The sequence below is a fragment of the Trachurus trachurus genome (assembly GCF_905171665.1).
Source record: "Trachurus trachurus genome assembly, chromosome: 17".
Taxonomy (NCBI): Eukaryota; Metazoa; Chordata; class Actinopteri; order Carangiformes; family Carangidae; genus Trachurus; species Trachurus trachurus.
Window position 1 is genome coordinate 28,698,477 of NC_139900.1, and position 27,018 is coordinate 28,725,494.

The 27,018-nt window shown below is 43.4% G+C and overlaps 1 protein-coding gene across 2 annotated transcripts in view; it reads right to left on the reverse strand.

Annotated features, from left to right (window-relative positions):
• Positions 1-850: 850 nt before the first annotated feature.
• The window catches only part of dab1b (DAB adaptor protein 1b), a 49,033-nt gene continuing 22,865 nt past the window's right edge, over positions 851-27,018 (reverse strand). For both annotated transcript variants that reach the window (XM_083991223.1, XM_083991222.1), the window contains 13 exons: positions 20,926-21,065; positions 16,623-16,721; positions 14,493-14,624; positions 12,022-12,141; positions 11,495-11,533; positions 9,726-9,791; positions 8,296-8,355; positions 6,217-6,264; positions 5,872-5,980; positions 4,053-4,685; positions 3,381-3,511; positions 2,884-3,000; positions 851-2,545 (listed from right to left, as the gene is read on the reverse strand). In XM_083991223.1, coding sequence (XP_083847349.1) covers positions 2,899-3,000; positions 3,381-3,511; positions 4,053-4,685; positions 5,872-5,980; positions 6,217-6,264; positions 8,296-8,355; positions 9,726-9,791; positions 11,495-11,533; positions 12,022-12,141; positions 14,493-14,624; positions 16,623-16,721; positions 20,926-21,065 — 1,679 coding nt within the window. In that variant the 3' untranslated portion in view covers positions 851-2,545; positions 2,884-2,898. The remainder of the gene's footprint in view (positions 2,546-2,883; positions 3,001-3,380; positions 3,512-4,052; positions 4,686-5,871; positions 5,981-6,216; positions 6,265-8,295; positions 8,356-9,725; positions 9,792-11,494; positions 11,534-12,021; positions 12,142-14,492; positions 14,625-16,622; positions 16,722-20,925; positions 21,066-27,018) is intronic.

Below are 27,018 nucleotides of genomic sequence, written 5' to 3' on the forward strand. Positions count from 1 at the left end.
CAGTGTGACAAAATAACATAACTCAGCTATTTTGTATTAACTGAATTCCCCTATCCTTGCAGTAAGTCCACTGGCATGAGGCTGCCAGACTCTTGTCTGTAAAGACAGCAGTGGTGGGAGGCGATTTCAAATTATTTCTCCACAACATTTCAGTGGGAAATGTTGTAACACACTACGTTTATTTGACAGCTGGAGTTACTAGTTGCGTCTCACGTTACAAAAACCACAGGATGAGCTAATAAAATACACTCCGTGGTAAAAGATTAAAACGGAGGTATCTAAACTTCTTTGGCTTGTGATCTCTTACAAAAAGCAGATGTCTGTGAGTTGTTCATTGTTTCACAGAAAGTCATTTCCCCCTCTTAACTTCTCAGATGGTTTCATTAAAAAAGTAATTTCAAGGGTCTTTCATTTCACAACAAAAACAAAGACAAGAAAAAAAATCTAAAAATACTTTCTGACTGTATGGTAAGTTTAAGCCGTTAACATATAATATAGTTTTCATCCCTTAAGTACACACAAATACACACACTCATTTACATATTTGTACGGGAACATCAAATTAGTATATCATTTTTGGATGCTTTATTTCAGTGACAGTTAGTTACTTTGCATGTCCTGTGGTAAACGAACACATGTAATGATACTGATGCTGATGTAGCACATCTGTGGTCACATGGCAGTGCCTGAGTGTGCATACTGGAGTGTTAGTGTGAGGAGAGCAGCCTCTGTTGGCTCATTAGAGCGATGCCTTCAGGTTCAGGAAAGACAAGGACACTGGGCAGACCAGTGGGAATCACATGATATTTTATTTGTGACTGAACAGTGGCATGGGTACAGTGTATGGGGAAGTCATAGACGTACAAAAGTCCTTTTTTTTCTCTTTTTCATGACAATTCTTAATTCCATAAATAAAATTTACAAAATATTTTGGACTATTTCTCATTTTTCTTACACGAGCAGGGGTACAGTTAGGCTACCTTTTTGTTACTGTAAGTCTAGCAATTAATAGTGATATCTCTATTGTTCATATTATATAAAGTTACCTTTATTTTTGACCATTTTGATTCGGTGGAGCAGACCTACAATATGCCCAAGTGCTTTGTTACAACAATGACCTCTTTACTGTATACAATGACCTGACAAGAAGAACAGTGATTGACAAAAACAAAACAAAAACAAAAAAACCTGATAAGGCATAGAAATGCACTCTACTGTCTCAGTGCTCGTGGTTTTGAAGCCATGTCATATCAGAGTGGGTTTGTTCTGCTCAGTTATTCAAGAGACTAAACAGAGATATGATTTTTTTTTTTGAGAGGGAAATTGTAAACAATGCGACCTTAGTTGGAAATGCAAAATATCTAAAAACAAAGAGATGCAGGAAAAATCTGCCTCCTGTTACTAAAATAGTCTGACCTTTTTTCTTTTTTTTTCCAGAAGTAGCAGGATTTCTGTTTCAACCCCTTTTGTTTCTTTCATCTCTCAAGTTCACAATGAGTGAGACAGATTCAGCAGGCTTTATTTTGAGTGACCATGTAACACAGATTCACAGTTCATACCTCACCAACTCAACAGAAACATTTTCAGAAATTAACCAGAAAAAAATAGAGAGAAAGAAAAAGAAAAAAATGGCTGCCAAAGCGAAACAAACATCCAGACGTCAAAAATGGAGGTGCTGGTAGGGCATTGCTTGAGAGAAACACAGGTAGTTGGCATCCAAGAGGCAGAGAGCTATCGTATGGCACAGAGGCTCAGGTACGGGGGGCTGGGGAGTTTCTTATTTACAAAATAGATGTTTGGCAAATTTTGATTTTAACATTGACGCTTCCGAGTCATTTTGATATCTCTGATGACTCGGTGTCATCAACTAAGAATTCACAGCTTATAAAATAAGAAAAAAAGAAAACTCATATCATTTGATTTGTTTCAGACCGAGGTTGGAAGCTGCAGAGAACTGAGCTGAGTCAGCTGAATCCACATTGAGTCTGTTCATGCAAATGGACGAGTCGGTGGCGCAACACTATGAGTACATTTGGCAAATCCATCTGCTGTGCACAGTCTTTGCTGGTGGCAGTTGACATACTGAAGGTCAACCACAGGACGCTGCTCCCTCTCCAACGTCTCCGGAAAAAGAAAAAAGAAAATAATTTGCATCATCAGTGTCACCCATGGCCTTTTCACGTTCCCTCACAGATAGAAATCCATCACAGGAGGAAGCGGTCGCCTCCTGTTGTAGGTTTCGGTCAAAGATCAAAGGTCACTTCCTGGTTGAAAGGTTATTTGATTGGACGATAAAGCCAAAGTCTGGTTGTCATGCTGAGGAGTGCAGTACAGTATGTGGCCTCTGGAGGAAAGCAGATCCTAGGATAGCCAGCTTATTACAGAACTGCCGAAATATCCTTTAAAGGTTGAAAAACAAAACAAAAAGCAAAAACAGAACAAGTCTGTGTAATCCAGCTGTGTGAGACGCTGCTGTTCACAGTCACACTTCTCTCTCTTTGTCTCTTTTCTTGAGCTTCTGTCTTGGCCTTGAGAGCTTCATCCCCTAAAAAAAAAGGCAAACAGCAACAGCTTACTAAGTGTGAAGCTGCATGAGTGCAGTTACACATCTCACCTTCAGGGGGCAACATTGTGCCTTCCTTGTCTTTAAATTGGGTGACGTAGATGGGCATAATGACTGAAACATTGAACTAAAGCAAAGCTCTTTCCCAACAGGCAGCAAACCACTCATCCACATAGAGGAAGGAGACACATGAAGGGGACAAATGGAAATATGAAGCAAATAAAGAAACACAGGGAGACATCGGAGATGAAAAGACCAAAGGAGGAAAAGACATGAAAATGGCACAATATGACGAGCGGAGGAAACTACGGTGTACCCACTCAGTTTGTTGTTCTCTAGCTGTCTTCCTGTGGACAGGTCTCATCCTGCGTAGGATCAGGATCAGGATCAGGAGCTCCGCTGGGCTTAGGAGAGACCGGCCTCGCCACATCAGAGCCCTGAGAGAGAGAGGAAGAGAGAACATCTCTATTCTGAGTGTTATACAGTTATTGAAATCTAGAGTGTGGAGATTTTTCCTCCCACATTTTCCACAAAAACCATCAGACATTTAACAGCAGCTCTAATCTAATCAACACACTTAGATCATCTTTGACCTTTCATGCTTAATTGACTTGACATTTTTCTGAAAAAGGGTAAAAATCAATGCTACTCAGTCGTATTAATCACATGACATTCTCGGTGTAATTACATGTGATGTGGCAGAGAGCACATCATCCATATGACAATAATAGATAGTAGCGTCGCGGCGGGCAGCTGTTAAATCAAATCCACCACTCTTTATTGACTGGGATGTGACCCCTCGGGTGTCGGCGCTCACCGATTGTTCCTCCTTGGCGCTGCTGCTGGGGTCGCCCTCGGGGTCGACGGGGGAGTGGTCTGTGGGGGGGTCACTGGCCTGGGATGGGGGGCAGTCAGAGGAACAGCTCTGATGAGGGGCTGGAGTGGATGCTGCAAAGACACACCATATGAAACGTACGGTAAATTCAATGGAAATATTCATGAAGGTTTCAACTTTGATTTGCACATTTTCCCAATGTTTACTGCTAATGTTTACATGCTAATCTGCCCTGGGAATATGTTTCAACATCAAGCGAGTCACACACATAATGTACACTGAGAGGTAGCAGATTTAAAGCTAGATCATGACCTTTATTGTACATCATCTCTTCTGCTTTTTTCCTATTAAACCTGACATTCTGAATCCCATCAAATAAAACACAACACAACTTTGTCTGCCCAAAGGTCACTGCAGTTTTTTAGTCACACAGTTTTCTCTCTCTTTTTTTTTATGAGGCACAATGCTGTAGGAATTTCAATGTAAACATTTAACCTGATGATGACACTTTATGGATCACCTGAGTGTTTCATCATGTGAAAAATCCAAATTAATATATATCAATGAGATAAAATGCTATAATTGATATTTGAGGCACTTGAAAAATGCTCCATGCTATTATTATAAGTTGGAACCATGATTAAAGGAACTTACGAGATTCAGTGGATGGTGAGGTGGAGGTGCCCGGGCTCAAGGTCATCCTAGAGAGATCAAGGTCGCTACAGCTCCCTTCCTCTTCCTGGGCAGCAGCAGATGAGGGCGGCAGCAGCTGACTGCAGACCAGTGAGTCCGGTACGCTCATGAGGCCTGGGGTCCCACACCTGCTCACCGCTGCTGACGCCATGCCAGGGCCCACGCCCGACGTAGAGGGGCCCTCGCCCGCGTCCGAGTCCCCGCCGAGGCCCTCTCTGCCCAGGCTGAGCTGCCTCTGCAGCAGGGCGGGGTCGGCCGTGTGCTGGGGGCTGGTGATGGCCGAGGACGGCGCCGATAGGTCGCAGGCTTGGGGGCACATGGTGGTGATTGGAACCAGGCCTTGGAGCATGGCAGCTGGGATGGCATGGCCCCCCACGCCCACAGTCTGGGCCGGCATGTAGGCCGCCATGGCCGCCCACTGCTGCTGAGTGGCTGGGAAGATGTTGGCCTGGCTCCAGATGAGCGGCTGACCGCCCGGAAGGACCTGAGCCACCTGGAGCGGGCCCTGCACCGGGAAGGCCAGGGTCTGAGCCGGGGACGGAAACGGCTGCTGCGCCCACTGGGCCGCCTGCACCGGCCCCATGGTCATATAACCTGCAGATCAGAGACAGGGAAGGAAATGATAAAAGGATATTACAGCGGAAAAAGGAAGTCACGGCAATCATTACTGTTATTATTATGAGCACAGAATACATTTTGCCTCATGTGATTACAGGTTCAACACATTGATTTTCAAAATGACTGTCTGTTCCTCTGTCAATACTGCTGTTTAACAATCTTTGTGTAACAATAAGAGCTATTTAATGCTTAATCAATGCTTAAAGGTGTTTTGTGAATTAAAAGAGACCACAGTAGGACTGAATAACGCAGCCCATTAGCGACAAGTCACACACACCTTTCATTCCAGCTGAACAACAGCCAAGCAAATAATATGTTTTTACACAGTGTTCCTGTTTTCCAAAGAGCCATATGCTTCCGTTGATTTCATTTCCAGACTTACAGCACAAAATGGTAAAAAATGTAAAAACAATATGAAGAAAAAACACCCACACAATTATTACTGAATGTGTTTTTCTGATTTATGTTAATATTACACAGGAACACAGTTGTAAGCAGGGACTGTTTTGAAAAGGCTTCACTCTTGGAGTGTTCCAGGAAAACAAAGTGAGATTTGAGGGTCAGCTGCTAGAAAGCACTGACTTCATATGTTTTTTTGTTGTTGTTTTTTTGTTTTTTTTTTATCACTGACAGGCACACTTGGAGAAAAGGGATTGATGAGAGTTTGTCTGTTTATTGCAATGAAAGAGCCACTGTTGCTGTTGTTGTTGTTGTTGTTGGGCTTCTGTTGATGCTGCTATGTTGCTGAATGCATAAAAAATGCCTGTTAGCCAAGTGCAGCGTTACGATGGAGAAGTTGATTATTATGTCTCCAGGAAAATTCAAGTCAGTAAAGATTTTCATTTTACACTGAAATAAATAAAAACAATAGAGATAGGAAATCTTTCTACTTGAGATATACTTTTCTAAATGGTAGTCTAAAGCATTGCAAACTGGAATTAAGTGATTGTGGGGTGAATGGAAAAATGATAATGTTATGGGTTTTATTAAAATATGCAATGGCCCTAAGACATCTGGGGTAAAAGACACACAATATGTGGTCATCAGATAAATCCACATTCTGGTCAAATCATCAAACTAACCATAGAAAAACAAAAAAATCCAATCCAATCAATGTTTTTTTCTGCAGTATATTTGACTCTGGTTGAGTCTGGGTAAGTACCTGACGGCACAGACGTGGGGCTGAACGGGGCGTACATCTCAGCAGGGTTGTGTTGCTGCTGGCGGCTGCTCCTGCTTGGGTCCAGTGTGTTGGCAGGTGATGGAGGCATCTGGGAGGCAGAGCACACATGGACACACACACAGATGTCACAACTATCAAAGTCACCCAAAAGTCACCGTGCTGCACATTTATCTTTAATCTGCAGCACTGTGGCACATTCAGGCCAATTTAGATCTCTGCAGCCGACGAGACGACTGAATTTACAGATAAAACGTGATTTCAGTGTTCCCGAACTTTGCGAACCTAAAAGACGGTTTGGTTTGATAGGTGTGGCCGTATACTCACCGAGGGAGGGGTGGACATGTCGCCGAAAAGATCAAAGTGGTTGATGTTCTGTGAGTTTAACCAAGGGATGAGGGAGAAAGAGAGAGAGAGAGAGAGACAAAGTCCAGTGATACATCACAACAATGAGGTTTGCAAAGTCATGAGACCTCACATTCATCTCCACATAGGGTTTGGTGGCTGCATGTGTTGGTACTGTAGGTGTGAGGAGTGAAATCTATTCACATAGACAGTCTGCGCTCTGGATGGCAAAGGAACAACTATCCCCTCGTTTCATTATCAGAAAATGGATCTAAAATGAATCTTTCATGGCTCGGTATAATTGAGTGGGTAAAAGGCTATTCAGTTCTTCTTATGTCTGCCAATCAAGAAGGGCCCCCATGAGAGCCTGGGCCGCTTTATCATGCTGATTCCTCTCTGCCAGCAGATACAGACACAAGAGGAACGTGTTTATATCATCGCGTGAAAGAAAGAAGAAGCTCCTGGAAGCACCCAACCGAGACAATGAGGCCACCTCACCCTATAGGCAGACGTGACCCCGGCTCTGGTCCCCTCTGCCAGCCACTCGCACTACTTAAAGGAGAGGGGACGCGGCTATGAAAAAGACTATGGGATGGCTAAGTTGCATGAAATGTCTCTGGGGCCATGCACAAGCAGACAATGAATCACCGTAAAAGCACAGAGACACACAGAACACACAGGGTTTGCATGCTATAAATAAACAGATACACAGGCAACATGTTCAACCAAAGAAAAGAAAAAAGGGGAAGAATCACAGCAATCACTGTTGCGCATAAACAGGGGTGTTTATGTCTCCCTGGGATAAGCCGGGACATGGCGGAAATGCACAGTTTGCACAGCACTTTGGAACCATTGAGGGGCACAGAATGAGTCAGAATTTGGAAAAAGGTAAACATTGTACACAGAGGTCTCTCCCTGCAGGCACTGACACACATCAGGGGAGTTCGACGCTCTCAAAAAGCTCCAACTGAATGAACAGACAAGCAGTAACACTTAGAGATATGGAAGCGCTGCTACTTATACTGGCATGGGCTGTTTGGGCGAGATAGCAAAGGGGGTCGGGACAGTTTATCTGCTTGATATGCTGAGCAACAAGCACACAAACAGTGAAGAGTGGAGAGGCACTTTGCTAGGGCTGTTTTCAAAAGTTGTGTGGAAATTCTTTCTGGGTGCATGTTTGGGCAAAATAGGCTTGAATAAATGTTTTCTATAAGCGATTTGAGAGATGTAATAGCGTGGTCACGGCATGGTGGTGAAGAACTCATAAAACCTACCAGGATGAGATGAAATATATTTGCAGTTTGATGACAGGAGGAGAAATCAAAAAATGCTTTTTTGTGCTGTTTTCTGACCAAACCAATTCACAGCAGAAAGATATTTTTTAAAAATTAAAATAAAATATATATCTCTAATCATTAAGGTACAGGTTTCATTGTTTGTTGGCCTTGACTATATGGAGCCGTGACTTCACTGCATGCAGCTCAAACCAACACCCACCCCACCTACAAACCTCTCCTTCCTCATCCTCTGAGGAAGACGGCACAGCCACCCCTTTATTCTAGTCGTACCACTTTAAAAAACTAAACAAAACAAAACAAAATACAACAAAAAAACGGGACCAGCAAAAACACTCTGTGCTGATTTTGTCTCAACCATCTGGTCGCGACATGCGTCAGATTCTGCACAGGATTGGATTTTGGACACGAGGCCTGTCTCTCTAATGTTCTGTGAAATTGCTGACATGTGTGATTTTGGTCGACCAATCAGTCAGCCTTATCTCTTCAAGCAGGCTCGACATGACCAATGATGCTTTGTCTCATCATCATCATCATCAGCATCATCATCAGCATCACCATCATCATAGATAACTGATGCAGATGTAGATGCCCATTGGACTTGTTGTTGGCTTGAGAAATGTGATTTAGAGCCTGATGACTACTGAATATTACAAACATTACAGTGTCAAAGGGGGGTTAAGGCACTTCCTTCCAGACGATATTAAAGAGAGGTTTGCAAGTAGAGGAGTAAAGAAACAAATAATAGAAAATAAAAAACACCTACAGTCATGAAATGGCGTTTTGGGACATCATAGATCCCTTCCTTCTGCTGACTGGATGGGACCTGCATTGGATTGGAGGTCGATTCAAATGTAAGTAACAGAGCAACACCTTATTTCTGTTTCTTTTTTTCTCTGACAGGCTGCGTATTTAAAACAGGAGCTTATATGAACTGAAAAATGTCTATTTAAGTAGAAAAAGCATACTACATCAATTTGGATTTAAGACATTTTTTTTCCCTAATGTAATTTTATCGTTTAGAGCAATGGGATTATGCAAATTTTACAGTTGTGCCGTTGAATCAATTCTACTTAAATCAATATTGATTGCAAACAATGCTGGTTCTGTGAGTATTAAGAGAGCCGATTGTTATTCTGCACCAGTATGTCTCAACTGGTTCATCTGACAACAGGAAGATGCCTTGGCCTTCTTTGTATATTTCTCTCACATTTATCCAAACTATCTATTGCTCTTACCCTCTCTGCCTGTCTCTCCAATTGCTCCCTTGACTGGTTAACTTTCCGTTACGTTTTCCCCAAGTCTATTGATCTTGTTTCATTCTGAGATCAAATGGCATGGCGAGTGATTAATCTCTCTCTCTGAATCTTTCATCTTCAGAGGAATGCAAGATACAGAGAGGCAAAAAAGAGCAGGAGGAGGAGGAGGAGGGGTTGGAGAGGGAGGCAGCGAGGGGGGGTGGGCGGGGTAGGATTAAATCATACGACAGGTCCCCAGAGTCCTTGCTGGTCCTCCAAATGGTCTAAAATCAAAAGGTCAAAGTGTTGGATATATAAAAGGAGCCTGGTCTACAGGCCAGACTCAACAACTGACCTTGACTCCGCTACAGTTGTTCCACTCACAACATGAGGCATCCTATTGTCTTTATTATGTATCATATTTTATTCATATATTCATTCAATTAGATCCAATTTTTGTTAACGATATCCTTTAAATGTATTTACATTCACTAATTATGTCTCTATATAGCAGCTTTTATTGTTACCGAGAGACTACATCATCACTGTATTGGATTTAAATTGTCTTCCAAAGCAGAAGGGATTCACATTAAATGATGATTGGATATGATCCAGAGATGTTTGTAATTTTATTTCATAGATATTATTTGATATCACTGTTCACTCTCCTAACCCCACACCAGAGCTTTATTAAGTTACGAGGCATAAATACAGCTGCTGCTGCGGCACATCAAAAGTGTTTCACTGCTAAAAAAAAAAGGAGTGGCTTTTATTGTAAAGACCCTGCAGGAAACAGCCACATCAAAACAGAAACCTTGGTTTGATCTACTTTTGAATCTCCAAAAACAATCTGCACTTAGTAACTTCTTTTTAAAAAGTTGTTAGTAACGTCACTATTATCATCTATCACAGGGTATCAAGAGGGAGGAAAAAAAGGGGGCAATGCTTGTCTTTGTACCTGATAAACGCTCTCCTCTGACTGGGGGCCACGGAGGGGTTCGTGTCCAGCCTCAAACACTATGTACTACAGAACAGAAGTAGTGGGCAAGGCGTAGAGGTGCAGAGAATAATGAGATGAGAAGACAGAGAGAGAGGCAGAGGTTGGCATATAAAACAGAGATATACAACAAGGGGGTGATACATGATGAGAATAAATGAAAGGATAGGGGAGCGAGGGTGGCGCCAAGTGAGGAGTGAAATGAGATCAGGAATGTGAAGGGTGTAAAAAAAAAAAAGGGGGCATATGAAAGAGGAATGGGGCGGTGGTGGAGAGAGAAAGAAAAAGAGTGAGGTGGGGAGAGGAAAGAGCACAAGTATAATAGGTCAGGCAGTAGTTCAAGGCAGTGTGGAGGTCTTAGCTCAGCAACGTGATGCTCCACCTCTTTGAGAGAAAATAGAGCCGCAGTTCAGAATACTGGCTTGAGATCCACGACTGAAGCCTCATCAGTCCTCAGATCTGTCAGTATCTCCTCTGAGGTGCATAGAAATAAATGTATTTATGGATCTCAATATTAAAGTAATAGTTTGGCATTTTGGGACAAACACTTAATCACCATTAAGTAAGATAAGAGGACTGAAGCCTTTCCCACATCTGTATGGTAACCATTTAACTGGAGCAAGCAGCTGGTTGGATTAGCTTCACATAAAGATGGCGAAGCGGGGACATAGCTCGCCTGGCTCTGTCAAACTGTGACAATATTCTTCGAGCAGCTCACTAATTAACATGCCATATCTTATCTGTTTAATCCATACAGAAATTTCGGTGACAAATCTGCTGTTTTACAGGGGACTGTTTCTTGGCAGCGAACGGTGAAGGAAGGAGTGAAGCCACTCCTCCCACCCAATAAGTCGTTTGGCACATATTCTCCCTTGAAACTGCAGCCTGTCACTTTTACCTCATGGTTTTTGTGTGTATTAAAAAAGAAGGTGAACTTGATATGTGCTGGTGGTGGGCGGATTTTATTCCCTTTGAACAGAGCTAGCTAGCTGCGTTCCACTGTTTCTAGCCTTTGAGCTAGGCTAAGCTAATTAGCTCCATACAGACATTAGAGTGGCATCAAGTCACATCCGGAAAGCTAATACATTTCCCAAAATGTCAAATTATTCCTTTGAAGGCTCTGGCCACAGTCTGGAGTTTTGTCAACCAACATCAACATAAATTGAAAAACTGCAAATGGAATGATGTTATGCAAAAACACACTTCAAGAGCAAAGAACAGAGGTGATCTGGGAGGTGGTTGGACGTACGTACTACTGAACATAGCATTCAGAGTAAGAGTTAGTGTTGTCTGTATTCAGTGTGAGCAAACACAGAGAAAAAAGATCATGTTCAGCCAAATAAATGCACAGGGCAAAAAAGAGGGGGGGGTGTAGGGGGTGGGGGTAACAACCAGTCCGGGGTGGAGGGCATATCTTTGGAAGAAATCAGAACATTGACACAGATCAACTTAAAAAATATGGTTTTACAACACTGCACTGGCAAATGGGAGTTGAATGGTTGAACAAAACTGTCCACTAGGATGATCTACTGTGTATTACTGGAATGGTGGAATATCATGAATCATTAATTCAAGCAGATCAGTTACTGGAGAAGATATTTGAATTAAGAATTAATTTTTTTTTTTTTTTTTTTAATTCAAAGCTTGAAAAGTGAAAACAGCTCCAGTGAAGCTAGAAGAGCATCAAAGTCAGCGGTGTTAGCTCCTGCTCTGTGTGCCTGTGGACCTACCTGGTAAACTGGATCATCCACTTCGTCCTCCAGGATAGTCTGTGTGGGTTTAGGACAGAGGGCAGACGACACATTTTGTAATTTTGACAAGTCAAAGTCTCATTAGAAAAAGAAATGGACGAGGAACAGAGAATACAAAACATTAATCTTAGTGTTTTCCATCAACTAGGCTATAATTACAGAGCGACAGCGTCTTCAGTTTTAATGAAACAACGATTTGCTCAGCCATAAACACACCAACACATACAGTACATTTCCTGTCACACATCTGAGTCTCAGGGGGAAAAAAACATCCAAACCTGTTGCACTTATCTTATATTTAGATGTTCAAAACAGAAATTAATGGAGCAGACGAACACAGTCTGTGGCACACTTCAGACGAAGCTTGAAAGTGTTAAGATTTCTGCTGTGCGAGTGCGTTGCTGGCTGAGTTAGAGTGTGTGATCTCGCTTATAAATGGGAAACGAAACTGCGAAAAAAAAGAAAAGAGAAAAAACAAACTCTCTTTCTCTCTCTGGGTGTCCTACCTGGTAAACCGCCTGTTCACACTGTTTGTCCTTCTGAGCCTTTTTCTCCATCTCCTCCCGCTGTTTAATATCGTAGATGAGCGTGAAGAGGTCACGCAGGTCAATGATGAGAGGCTCCGCCTGAACGGGAGAGGTGCAGAGAAAGAAGGAAGAGGAAGAAAAAGACAAAGAATTAACAAGGGCGAGAAAAGAAGAGGGAAGAAGGGAATGAAGGGGAAAAAAAGGGAAGGAGAGAAAGATAGGTAGCAAGAAGATGCAGCAGAGTGTAGAGTAATTGCAGAGCAGTGGCGGACGAGATGATGATATGTAGGAAAACAGGGAGAAGCAGAGAAGAGAGAGCAGAGCAGGAAGGCTCTTCACATTTTCAGAGAATGAGCCTGAGCCTTTCAGCAATAACCTTTAAAAACAAACAATTAACCCTCAAACAGAGCTCTGATGTGAGTAAGAGGACAAATATTTTTCCTCTGTGACTGATGTATTTGTTAATGTGTTAGCCCATATGTGCAACAGCCTATTTTTTTTATTTTTAACCATCCGCCTGAGTGGCTGAAATTGGATTTTTCATACCACAATCATCCCATGTTCGAGGACGTGTTTTTCTCTGTTGCAGAACATCTTTTTTTCTTTTTTTGCCGGGGGGAATGTAGTGATTGTGATTGTCGCTTGACAAGAGCTTCTGCCATTGTTGTTTTTTTTATTAGAGGTTAAATGATGTCCTCACTGAGCAGTGCAAGGTATTCAAGGCAGACTGGAGGCTAAAGTGAGTCACTATTAGAAAGTGATGAGACGTCAGTCAACGTTGATGTTGCTTTCCGCATCTGAAGACAGTTGCAGGAGTATAGTCGTGAAGTTTGACGCTGAACTCACAATGGTTCATCTCAACTGGTAATGATGTAAAGGCTAATGCTATGCTAAGGCTAATGCTAATGTAATGATGTTAATGCTAATTCTCGCTGTGAAGCAATAGCAAAACGAAATAGTTCCTTGAAATTATATCTTCTCTCCTCTTTGTTACATGGAGTGACTTCATGAAGGATTTTAAATATTTCATGAAAGCATTTTCGTTTTATCATTTTAGTTGCTGGACTCCCATGGAGTTGTCTGTGAATGTAGAATATTAACAGTAGAGTGTGGATGTGGACGACCACAGAGTTCAGCACTACAGGGGGCATGGAGGACTTAAATAACTTATAATCTCTCTGGTCGGTCGGCTCCTACCCCGTCTAATAAAACTCATTTGAAAAACTAGGAAACTAGTGCAGAAGAAACAAGCAGCTGCATCTTAATTCTAACGTTGGTTTGTTTTTGAATGGCGACATTTAAGTTGGTGTCAACTCAGCACACAGTTTTCTGCATCACAGACATTAAACCCGCGACAGTTCATTTTTACATCTAAGTGAACTGACCTAACAGTATACAATATCTTTTTGAGTTGCATGTATAGTTTTTTTTAATTTTATTAGGGCTGTCAGAGTTAACGCGTTAATCGCGATGCGATTAATTTAAAAAATTAACGCGATTAAATTTTTTAATCGCTGTTAATCGCGGCCCATTTTGTCCTCTGTCTGCTGGACTGGAGGACTGGAGTGTGGGACCTCCAGTCCAGTAGGTGGCGGTAAGGCACCTTCAAGTTGGTTGCTACACAAATATACACAGTCTAACATATATCCACAGCTCCATCCATTGATTTTTTGACGGCTTCTGTTGTCAACAAATGCACATGGCCAGGCAGAGGTGTAGCAAAGTAAAGGGCAATTTCCACTGGATGCAATTCGTTTCAATTCTGTGTGAGTTTCATGCATCATGTGTTATGATTAGGTAGGCCTACTAGGTCTGGTCTAAAAGTTGTTTGTCTAGAGATTATAACACTTTGGAGTGTTGAAAGTCCAAAGCGCCATATATAATATTTTTAATAGAGATTAATCGCGAGTTAACTATGGAAAAAATGCGATTAATCGCGATTAGAAAAATTAATCGTTTGACAGCCCTAAATTTTATATATATATATCTTAAACTGTACATGTAAACCACCATTTGTGCATTTCACACTTTCCTCAGTCAAGATTGAAGATCTGTAGACACACAACTGAGACCTGAACTTGACTCACTCCTCAGAAAATGAGGATTTGACTCCCACTAGACTTGCCTTGGGACTTTGAAGCAAAAACAGTGAAGTCTAAAATTGAGACCAGGAGAAGTTTTTCTGACAGCACCAGGTGCGCCCTGCATAGGCACAAAGCTTGAATATTTAATCGCTGGGCCTATGCAGTAAAAAAAAAAAAGAAATATGTGGTCTCAGTTACATTAAAATTATTGCTTTTGGCTCATCTTCAAAAGGAAAATGTTCAAATCTTGTGGCATTAAATACAAAGATTTGCAATCACAACATACAAATCTTGTTACTTGCTTCCATCGTGCCCTCAGGGGACTTGGATTTCAAAGCAGCCCCAGCAGGGTGGGAGAGCACTCACCGACTGTGCAGTCTTGATGGCCACAAACCTGTGGTGGCCCTCCTTCCCACATACATAACCAAAGGCTCGGTGGTCCCTGGTGTCCTTGGCGATGTAGCTGATCTCATGGACAGAGTGGTGATGCAGGAGCACCTAGGTGACAGAGATGTGTTTGTACAGATGAGACCTCGTGGGCCAGGAGGAATACGGTAGCCACACATCTACTGCATCTTCTTTTCATTCCCAAAGATGCAAATAAAGAACACGTCTCATTTCATTTGAGAACCTGCCTTTTCATATAAATGTTATACAATAAGCAGCACTATACACTGTGTTGGCAGAAAAAGTAGGTCAAAGCTACTTTAAACATCTTTGCATATTGCTAAGCCAAACGCAACCATCCAAGGCAGGGTGAGCCTGAAAGTCTCTGACAGAGGGAGGAAAGATTCAAGAGTGTTCACGTCTCTGTTACACAGTATGTCACAGATGATATGGGAGCAATAGGACTGGTCCTCTGCCATCAAGCATAAGGATCTAGTATCCTGCTGTTTGACTGGTCTGATTCGGGTGTTCCTTCTGCTGTGACCATGTCCACTTTTTATACGAGCAGGATTAACCATGCTGTGATTATTCACAATTGCTGTAATCTACCACATGACGCATTCACGCCATTGGTGGCCGTCGAACAGCCTCGACAAACCGGGCGAACGCAGGGACTGAAAAGCGCGCTAAACATAACTACACACCCATATACACACACTGACTAATTGAGCTGTCACTCAGGCACACCTACCTGCTGCTCCTCTATTAGCAGAGATAAGCTTAGGCACTGAGGAGGAGCTTTTATTTGAATATTAGCCGATGCTCAGTCCCTGGTAACGCCTCAGATTAATGTAAAATACAAAACTAATATGACTAGTCTACTCGATTCAGCAGAGAATCATGTCAGCTTTACATAAAGTATTTCCATCTAAATGCTTGCTGACGCCGGCTGCGCTGGAGTGATCCCCATTTCCACCATAATCACTCAAGAGGGATATTAAGTGTGGAGTGTTATTTACTGCCAGTAATCAGTAAATAAAATGAAGAGCATTAGGGGGCATGATTTCCAAAACAACAAATGAGCTTGTCAAAAGCTGGTGAGCTGGTTGGTGATGGCGGGAGGCTTAATGTTCTTTTTCATTACATGCGAAAGGCACGGCACTATCACCACCAGTCATATTGAAAAGAGATATTATCAAAGATGGGTGTTTTTGTTTTGTTTGTTTGTTTGTTTTTTGTGGGGGGGGATAAACAGTTGGTGGTTGGGTGGGGGTCGGCAGCCACGGGACAAGCGCTGTTGCATAATTATCAGTTTAACGCTAACGACAGCCGAGGTGGAGCTGCGGTGTAATTAGCATTAGCGGCAATGATCATTAAGGGGTGGAACTGACTGCTAATTATGGGTTAGCGCTGATGAGCAGAGTGGGCCTATCTGTGGCCAACACTACGCCCCAGGACGGGGGGGCCAGGAGCCCCTCCATCATCCTGTAATGGAACAGCAGGCCTCTGAGCCCGCCAGGGGGGCGGAAACAGCCCGTCTCATAACATCACCATAACATTGCTCACTGCGCTATCATTAGCAGGCAGACAGGGCCTGAGTGATCTTAAGTAGGTCCTGCAGCGTAGCCTTAATCTTACTTTGGTGTATGTTAAACCAGTTAAGGTCAGGGTCAAATATCAAATGCAAGACCCGCAATTTAATGCTGTCAAGTTCAATCTATATGACCGAAGGGGGAAAAATGTCCAGTGGAAAACATGTTATTGCTTCTTTTTTTTTTTCTTTCGCACTGATATTTTTGAGCAGAATTTCGATTTTTTTTTTTCTTTTTGCAAATGCAGCAGTAGGTACAACACGTTTTTACTTCAACACAACCATGTGACTCATATCACCTCATATCACCTCAGTGCAGGTACTGCCGCTGTGCTAATATGTCAACCGTGCCAACCAAGGCTTACAAGATGGCGGCCCTGGCAGCCGCTGTGAACTGAACCGTGCTAGCGTCTGCCCTCTGGATGTCCTATACGGCGGCTTCACGCAGCAGCAGCAGCAGCAGCAGCTGGCGGAGGCCTCACGGTGCAGCTCGGCCCGCTCGCTGACATGTTACTCACCCCTGATCTTTCACAGTAAATCTTGATCCCGCCGAAAGAGACCGTCAAGAAGACTCTCTGCTTGTGCTCCCCTTTGGAACGTGCCGAGGAAGCCATTCCCTGAAGGACATTAAAGGAAACGACATGAGGAGATGAAAGGATATGAGCTCAGCGTGAAAGATAGCGGGCGTTCTTCTCTTCCAGCTCAGGTGAGTGTAACAGTGGGGGAGGGAGAAGGAGAGATTGAGGGGGAGATCTGGGAGGTGGGGGGGGGGGGGGGGGGGGGGTTGGGATTGGGTGAGCGGGGTGACAGGAGTTACATAAGGTGTGATAGGACAGAATGTTCTTTCATGTGCCTTTTCTTGAAGCTTCACTCTCTCAGGAATTCACATGTCACCTTGTACAGCAAGTCTTATTATTATTTCCCAAGCACCTTTTTTTTCTCTCTCTTTTCATGAAGTAGGTCTTCTGCACTTCAACGTGACACACACACAAGAGCTAGCTAACAACAATAAGGTGAGATTTGCTGACAGAACGGATCTCGCTGCTGACCGAAACCGGCTCGCAACTTCACACACTGCTGACTGAACATCCAATCCTGCCTTTGAAGTATGCTTTTTCCCATGGTTCTCAGCAGCTCCCTTTCTCTCATGTTCTCCGCTGTAATAATGAAAACAATTAACATTTCTCCACCGCGTTTCAGTTGACGCAACCTGTGTGTTTGACATGTCTTTCATGGAACAAAGCCCGCAAAGGAAGAGAGAAGGGAAAACAGAGGAGATACAAAGGAGGAGAAGAACTGATGTGCTGAAAGTGTCTGACAAAACTGCAGCCCCAGTCACACTGATGAGTAGGTGACCTCCTCTGTACATTAGCTACCTTCCACTTCTGACTTTTCATTTCAAAGCTTAGCTGGTATTTAAAACCACAGCCACTGTGAGTTAATTTTGCAGGGAAACGGTGGAGGGAAAAAAAAACATCCATCCATCGTTACATAAACGTATTCATATGAGAAAAGGAGGAGCTGAAGGGATGAAAGGGAGAATGGAAAGGAGGATAACAAGCATAACTAGCAACAGGGATAAGAAAGAGATGAAGTAAGTGAGAAAGAGGCGGGCGGGCAGGAGAGTCGATGGATGTTGTCAATCAGCCATCGGCTTCTCCATTTGGTGGATTAGTCCTCAAGGCAGCGAGAGGCAGCTCAATACAGACCCCGTCCCCTCCTCTATCCCCTGTCCAGATAATAGCAGGTCTGTATCGACTGCTCCATTGACTGGAACTGGCTGGTGGCTGGTGACTACTCGAGTCATGTGGAGGGCACTGCTGAAATGTCAGATCAAGGCAATGAAAAAGTTGTTTTATTGGACATAGCCCTTTGAATGGATACGGGTGATGAGAATTAAGCTTTACCTTCTGGCTATACTGCTCTTCACATAAGGGCTTCCCACACATTTAAGCCGCAGCAAAATCTGTGAGAATATACTTAAAGAGCCGTGCATATACGTCCCTATTGGAGAGGGATTTATCCCATAGCCACCTACTGCAAAGATGCTTATGTGCAGCTTTTCTTTCTCCAAACAAAGAGAGAGGAAAGTATTTCTTGCCTTTTACTTTCAAAAGGATACAAAGTAAACTTTTGAGAGGAAGAGGTGTCTTATTTATGACTAGTATGTCACTGCACGTTTATCAAACTTCCCCATATGCTGAAGCAACGTGCACTGGCCTCTGATAAGGTTGGTGTTTTGGTACTATACTATTATTCTATTAAATAAAACTAATACAAGAGCAAAAGTAAAAGGAATGACTTTAATACTGTGTTTAACATTAGCTGCAAATGACAGCATATCTGGCCAACGAGTTTACCTAGGGGAGCGCCGGGTCGATTAATACACTTTTCAGTTAAATGTCTTTTTCAAAGATGACGTTATGTACACAAACATTTTTATCATGTGATCAACAACTCACATGTGTATTCTCTTAGTTACAAGTGTAATTTAACACATATGTTGGATGATCGCGCTGTTTTCTAACTTTGAACGTAAGTTGACATTTGTCTCAAACGCCCCACCTATGCGGGTCGTTTGAAACACAGAGGAGGGACGGTTGAAACAGCATGTTTTAAACAGAAACTACCGACCTTGCTCTCGTTTTTATGAAGCATATCAGACAACATACTAGTGTACTCGTCATTGCCAAAATTTCACATCATTTCTCACAATATAAATAGGTCAAACAAATATTTTTGTCCCGTGCGTAATTGTCAAGATCCGCATTTCGATTAAACTCACCTTTCTTCTTTTGTACGAGTTGTTGGACAACTGCATTTTCATTTCATTTACTTATTTCCCTGTCCTAAGTCATGTTTATGGATACACAGTTGAACATATTGTCATTTTACCCTCTGCATTTTTCCCTCACTTTGCTGAATATCTGTTGATTCATGTCATAAACACGTTTTGTTCATTAAAAATATGTGGTGTTTATTAAAAATACATGTTGTTCATTCAAATCAGTTGTTGTTCATTGCAAAACAGTTATTCATTTGGTGATTTATACAGATATTGATTGCACAATGTGACCACAATTACGCACGGTGGCGTGAGGGACACTTGAAACAGCTGTATCAATTGTCCCTCCAGCGACTACTGACACTTACTGTTTTGCCTCTAAACTTCAAAACTATGACATTGCATACATTAGGACCTGTTTATGTACAAATTCATCTGTTGTTTATTGCATGAAACACACAATACAACTTTTGATCACAAAAAAACTACCGCGCGTAATATTTTACTTTCCATAGTCGAAAACCGGTTCGCACGAATAACTTTTGAATGGCGTGACGTCATTTCACAAGCTTTCCCGGGATTGGTAGGTGTTTTGTGCTGAAGGTAGTAACGAAATCTGATGGCTCAAGCTTGCGTGGTTTTCGAGGAAATCGCTGTGTATCAATCGTCCTGTGTATCAATCGACCCGGCGCTCCCCTACTAGTTAGCCAGATACGCTGTCATTTGCACTAGTAAACCTTATTCACCATTACTCCAAAGACCAGCGACTCTCATCATATTAACTTGTGGGGTGTTACAGGTTATGTTACAAAAAAAAGAAAAAAAAAAGTCCATTCAAAGGAGTGTGTGGAAGCTGGTCCTGGTGGGTTATAGGGTTAATGGCTCTGCAACCTCAACCTCAACCTCTTTCTACTCCGTGTATGGAAAACAGCAACAGCATTATGTCATTTCACATTTTCTCTGATACTAGGAACGACTTGCTGTTCCTTCATTTCCATGTCTTCTACTGGGATCTTTGGCATCAAAAAGTCAAACAAAAAAACCCACATTTTTCAAAGCAACTCATGGAGCTAAAGTTAGCTTAATTAGCAAGCTAGCTACAGCTGAAGATCTGCGATGACAGTCGTTCCCCCGACAACTCACAGACACCAGCTGAAAATGAGAAGTTTGCTTTTGTCTCTCAGATCAACCTCACACAGTGTTTTGAAACCTACTGAAGAATTTCAAGTGGTAAATCTACCCTGTTACCACGGCACTGCGAGCGCACACGAGCCAGAACAGAAAGAGCTTACCAGTAACGAGGGTGGTGCAGTTTACACAACATTGTAGTTCACATACTGTACGTCACAAACATCCTTCTTACCCGTTCATCCACAATCACCAGCTCTGGATCTGTTATTGTGGGGCTGAATTTGACCTAATTTACTTGCGACGTTCTGTTAACAACGTTGCTAAATATTATCTGGGTCACATTATCACAGTTTGCATATGCGCCACAAGTATGAACTTTGTGGTAAAAATAGAAGACTGTGACTGACATGAGAAGACGTACGAGAGGCAGACGAACCGGGGGGGTTAGAGTTCTTGTGGTTAAGTAAGAAAAAAGTGAATATTTAAGTGATGTGCTAGGCTACTTTAAACATCTCAGAGGAGGGAGCCAGTTTACCTCCAAGGTCAATGTGTATGAATCAATGTAGAGAGGAAAATAAAGTACAAAGCTTCTACCATTTTGCACAAGATATAAACCAACCTTACAGTAGCTTTCTACATGACAAATATCTACTGAATAATATGGCCGGACTTTTATTTGTTCCATCTGGTCAGTTCTTTGCAGAGCTTCAGTGAGTCATATACAGGACAAGACAGCTCCCATGAGTCATTCAACAGACAATACAGTCATGCCCGAGCATGGCTTTTCAAAATCTGTCTTTGATGAATGAAGAGGCTCAATGATGTCCCTGCAGACACACACACACAAACACACAAACACACACATGCATGCACACAAAACCGACAGCCAGGCATTAAGTCCGCACCTTCAGCTTCATCATGGAGTCCTGGCACAGCTTGTCCCCACGAGCCGCCGTCACCTCATCAATCCCGATCAGCTTGGCCTTGTACCGCACGCCATCTCCACGGAAACGCTTAATAAGCCCCGCCTCACTGCGGTCCTGACCTGCAGCGAGAGAGGAAGAGAGGAAGAGAAAGAGGACACAAAATTAAAAGGGGGAGAAAATGAAAAGAGTGACTACAGGAAGCAAAGGATGTGTGAGCTCAACTGAATCTTACAACTTCAAGTATCATGCCCCGCCTGAGGTTTAGAGGGGTCTGTGTGTGTGTGTGTGTGTGTGTGTGTGTGTGTGTGTGTGTGTGTGTGTGTGTTCGCCAATATAAATATTTATGGAATAGGAAATTTAGTATGAATAGCAAATAGGCAGCAGAGAGCAAAGATTGAAAAGATTGAAAGGAGGTTGAACCTGAAATTGAAAATGAAGTTGAACTGAAGCCAGTGGACTAAATGAGAAAACAAGTGAAACACTGAGACACTTTACAATCACCGATCGCAGGGCATTGTGGGGCGTTCGCTCACAAAGCTAGGGTGGAAGGTTAGGGACAGTTTGAGTGTGTGTGGGGGGGCGGGGGGAGGGGGCTGACTCCTACGCGTCACCCACATCCAGAGTTCCCATGGGTGCTATTGGTGCTGACAAACCAGCTTGAATGGAACGCTATTGAGGGGGAATCTTCTCGGTCCAGCGCTCAGCCACAATCCACCATGCCCTCCCTGGGTGATGGATGTTGGGTGGTGAGATGGGGGGGGGGGGGGCGTTGTGTGTCTGGATGGCCTCGGGCTTCAGGGTTGTCCCCCCCCCCCCCCTCCCCTGATTATTCTGTCTGCCAGTCTCTGCCCTGACACCACCTTGACACTGACACCTTTCTCATTTTGTCTCTGCGCTGCGTGCCGTTGGACCGTTTTGATTATGTCGGCCTCGAGCAACTTCGCCCCGCGTCTACAACCTATAACACCATCCCCTCGTAGCCTCTGCATGGTTTCGTTGAAGCTTTTTTCGACGCCGACTTTCCTGCTGTGCCTCAAACAAAGAAGATAGCAGGATTTCAAATCAAGGTCACCGGCACCTTGGAGAATTTAGCAGTTTCTCAAACCCCCTTCGGTTGCCTGGATTCTAGGTCAGGAGCCCACACGAGCCCATCAGTTAACGACACATTTAGGTGTCTGGCTAAGCTGTGTGTGAGAAAAGGACAAGGTTTAATATCCCTAACAGAGACCGTCAAGCTGCACTCAAAGACCATATTACACCAAAATGAGCTTATTCCACCCAGAAACACACTGTGTTTCCATCCATACGACATCTACCCTCACACAAATGGAATTTCACTTTCCATTCCTGCAATTTCTAAAGAAAAAAAAAAACAAGAAGAAAAAAATGGGAAATTTAGAAAAAGAGCAAATTAAGGAGCTTGTGCACATGGAGAAAAAAAAATGTTTTAGTTCTAATGCAAGCGCTTGTCTTGGCTATGCACACCCTCTCACTAATTCATGAGGGCACAATTCTCTAAAGAGGGGGGGGAGGGCTTGACGATACTAAAGTCATTAAAGTCTCTAAGCAAGTGAATGTCAAATCTGGGTCTAATTCAGACTTGTTTCCCTGCCAGAGGATAATGAGTCTTATATACAGCCCTGGCGTGCACATAGCAACCGTGTGGAGAAATGAACATTCAGACGTTGATGACAGACTCGCTAAAGACGCTCGCTGTCGACTCTGCTTTGACATACAGTATATACATAATTACAGCAGCGATGAACCCTACAGAACAGATGCAGAGGGAGGGGGGGACACCTGCAGTGATCATCTCTCTACCTGCTTTAGAACCAATCCCCTCGCACAGTGGCTGTAGTCCGCTCATACCCTATTATGTATTCCATCCTGATTTTACTGACTCATACACTCTGTAATGTAATGTAAAATGCATGCTGCTCCAGTTGCATTTTAAACACGATCGGTCCAATTCAGCGCGGCTCTCTCAGATGAGCTTTAACCAGATGTTCTGTGCCATTTGTTTCTTTACATACAGCGTGCCATTTCCCCTAATAACACTTCAGGAGAGATTTAGAGGTTTATGCGCAGATCCCCCCCAAAAAAAAGAAAGAAAAAAAAAAGTAGGCCTTGCATACCGAATGAGAGTCTTGACACAGTGGCATAACTCGTACACTATACGTGCTCTGGGTTCAGATCAAGACGAGCCGAGTGTACTGTATTTGAAAACTAAAGAGCTGCGGGGCATGCTGTTTCATGTTGTTACACACTGTAGGAGAAGGAGAAGAGAGAGGGAGAAGGTGTGTGTGTGTGTGTGTTTGTAGTGAGGTGACACATATTCCTCTGGCTCTCTGGATTTACAATTACCCAAGGTTGAAATGTCCTCACAATATTTCTGGCCCCGTAAGCCTGATGCTCATAATCTGTTTGACAGAGAGTTGCCTTAAGTATTGTCTACTGTTAATCTGAATCTAAGGATATCCTACACATTGTTACACCATGCCCACCGTTCAGGAGTCTTTGTAGTCTGGGGTGCATGCGTCCTCTCTCTCTCTCACATCTCTCTCCCTCCTCTTTTTTGCCTGTTGCCCTCATTTTCTGACGAGCCATTAGGCAATTCAACGCCATAAAAATAGTGGATTCTTCAGAAACGGAGGAGAGAATTAGCAGCCAGGATGTCAGGGGGGGTTCATATCAAACACTACAGTCCCCCACCTGACACACACAGGCCTTGCAACCAGGACCATGGAGAGAACAATTACGGTTAGCCCTGCTCCATACTGTTTCAGGGCTCGTCTCTGATCACAGTGTTGCATCCTCCTCCTTGCTTGCACTCGAATGGGGACAGCGAAGGGACAGATGGCAACAGATGGAGAGTCAGAAGTGGCCCTCCAGTTATAAGGACTTGGCAACAAGAAACTTTTTGTTGGGGATCCGGGCATGGAGGCAGCTTAACCTCTGAACCTTTCTGAGCGTGTATCCGTGTCCGCCTGTCTCCATCCGTCAACGTCCCCGTCGGTAGCGCACACGCCGTCTATTTAGCCATGATGATGAGAGTTTACAGCCATGCTTAGTGAGCCATACTTTCACCTACATGCAGTGCGCAATATTAACAATTACTTTATGCAGCTCTGCACCGAGCAGTTGACGTCCCCTCCAAAATAAAAAAAAAGGGCTTGGTGTGTCGTCCTATCAGCGCGCGCGGGGGGGGTAAGGGGGGGGGGGGGGGGGGGGGGGGCTGATGACTTTAAAGGGATAGTTCACCCAAAATTGACATTTTTATCATTATCTACTCACCCTCATGTGGACTAAGGGCTGGGAGAAGTTTCAGAGTCCTCCGTGGCTTCTCTGAGTTACAGGGGGTCTCGGCGTAGCACTGCATGTCCATATAACGGTTGCAAATGGATACCAACTGTCTTCGTAACAAAAAGACACACCAAAAAAACATCCAAATACCTCCATGCTGCTCGTATGTAATGTCCGTCTTGTATTGAAGCCCGCGAAATGCGAAATTGTCCCAAAAAAAACTCAGAGAAGCCACGGAGGACTCCGAAACTTCTCCCAGCCCTTAGTCCACATGGGGGTGAGTAGATAATGAGAAAAATTTCAATTTTGGGTGAACTATCCCTTTAAGCAGTAGTAAAGAGAACGGGCGTCTGAGGAAGGCAAATCTGTCCCCGCCATCTGCCTCCCTTGTGTGCACAAAATACTTTTCATAAGCCTCAGCAAACACACAGATACACATTTACAAACATTAAAGACAGCACATGCTCACGTCTATAAACCCCCTCTGCCCGGCTCTCCACACTCCAGCACCAAATCAAGGTTTTTGGGGGTAAATGACTGATCGTTAGAGAGGTTATAGAATTAATGAGGGCTATTGTGCACATCATCAATGCTACTGAATAGAGCATTGACTCACTGTAGAGCAACATGTAGGTATTGATCGGTGCTGGGTTGTGCTGGGTGGTGATGGGGAGGGTCATTGTTTGGGTAGATGCTCCACTGTTATTATCACACTGACGGTAAAGCAGTGTGATGAAACAGTTGGATAAGCATGTCAGCAAATGACTGGGTGGAGTATAGGGGAGGACCAGGCTGAACTGGTTTAGTATTTGTACTGCGTGACGTCGAGTGCAGCAGGTGAATGGTGATTTAATCAGCTATTTGCCTCTCTCTGTCTCTGTCTCCGTCCTCCTCCGTTCTCCCGTCTCTCTCTCTCTCTCTCTCTTTTTCTTTTTTCCTTTTTTGAAATGAATCATTTTTTTGTGCACAGATTATAGCAGGAGAGCAACAGTTGCTATGGAGATGGAGTAAAGTCACGCATGTAAAGCAATTCTGTGGCTGGGTAGAGGGGATCTTGGGCTTGGGTTTGCTGCAGTAAGGTTTGATATTTCCAAATGGGTTTTGAAACAGGTGACGATCAGAGATGCTGTGATGTCATAGGAACCAAGCAGAGTGTCTCCTACTACTGTAATAATAGGTAGCTTTCATGGGTATGTGCCCTGTTTTCCTCTGAAATACACAACCAGCAGAGAATACATTAAAAGATAAGAGTGATGACAGTCTATATTTTTCTTTTTGTCAATAAATCCCACAAAAAGACCATAACTGGGCAATAATAGTAATAAAATAAGATATTACAGTAATGTGTTAAGTACACACAGGATTTTCAGTAACAAGTAATGTAAGGAATTATAGCGCGTAATAAAGAAATTACATAATATGCACACATAACACTTTGATACATGGGTCTTTCATATGTCATTATGTTGATATGTCAATTTTGTTGTTTTAAATTCACCTACTGTAGGTGTTAGCTGGGTTCAGTGTGTGAAGATGCCAGGCTGAGCTACAAGTAGAGAAAACAGCCTTCAGATATCCAGATGTCATATAGAGACGGTCCTCGACCATCTAGGTTGTTTATACAAGCAACCCCATGGTTATTGTTGAGCAGCATCTATGGTAATGTTCATGTGAGACAGCATTAGTCTTTTCCACCCAAAACAACATATTTACATCCAAGTAACAAAGCCATTCGGTGGCTGTTGTGATTGTCACAGGAGCACAGGAGGAAGTCAGGTGACGTTGTTGTGCTGTGACAAAGCCAGCGAAGGCAGGAGGTTGTGGCAGATGGTTCAGTCGACAAAACACTAGGCTTTAACAGCTGGAGGTGGTGTAAATAGTCACTAAAGCACTGAATATCTATTAATCCACCGCTGAGAATAGTCCCCCCAAATGTTTTTACTATATATTCCACTTTAAGTAAAATTGGCTCAAAAATAATAATAAAAAAATGCTTTTTTTTTTTTTTTTAAGAAATTGACATATTGCATTTAAATATATTTGATATATTTCTTCAGTAGGACTGGAAGGGTTTTGGGGTTGAGTATTACTGACAGTGTAAAGAGGTCATTTAAATATTATGAGTCAGATTAACACATAGTTGGTTTTGGTCATTTCATGGGATTTGTTGATAAGAGGAAAAATAAAAAATAACAGCAGCCTTATCATTTTAAATCACATCCGTTTCTTCTCCCACCCATATGAATATAAACAAGATCTTTGTCTTAATGTTGTGCATGTCATCAGCCTCATCCTCGGCGGCGTCCTTCACCTGGCCCCTACCCGCTCACAGTCTGCAGTCTGCAGTCTGCATGCATTTACTCTGCCCTATTTCCATTTATATGGATCTAAATAGCATCTTCTCTGATTGTGACAATGGCCCCTGCAGCACATGTGATTAACATGGTAAAGTCGGGGGGCTGATAGCCTGTACTGATAGCCCCCCCCCCCCCCCCCCCCTCCCTCGATGAGCCGCATGGCCACGTGTGTAATAGCCCCCTTGCTCTGCTCTCCCCCCTCCACTTAACTCAAATCGATGGGCCCTCCTCCAGCCCGGCCATTTATCTGAGCGAGCCGACAGAGCCGGTGAAACAGCCACAGAGGAGCTGGCCCCGTGGCCTCGTTACAGCCAGCCCGCACAAACCAGATTTACTGGACTAGCTGGAGTGGCTTTACTCACGGATGGAGCGATGGGGGGGGGGGGGGGGGGGGGCAGGCGAGGCAAAGGAA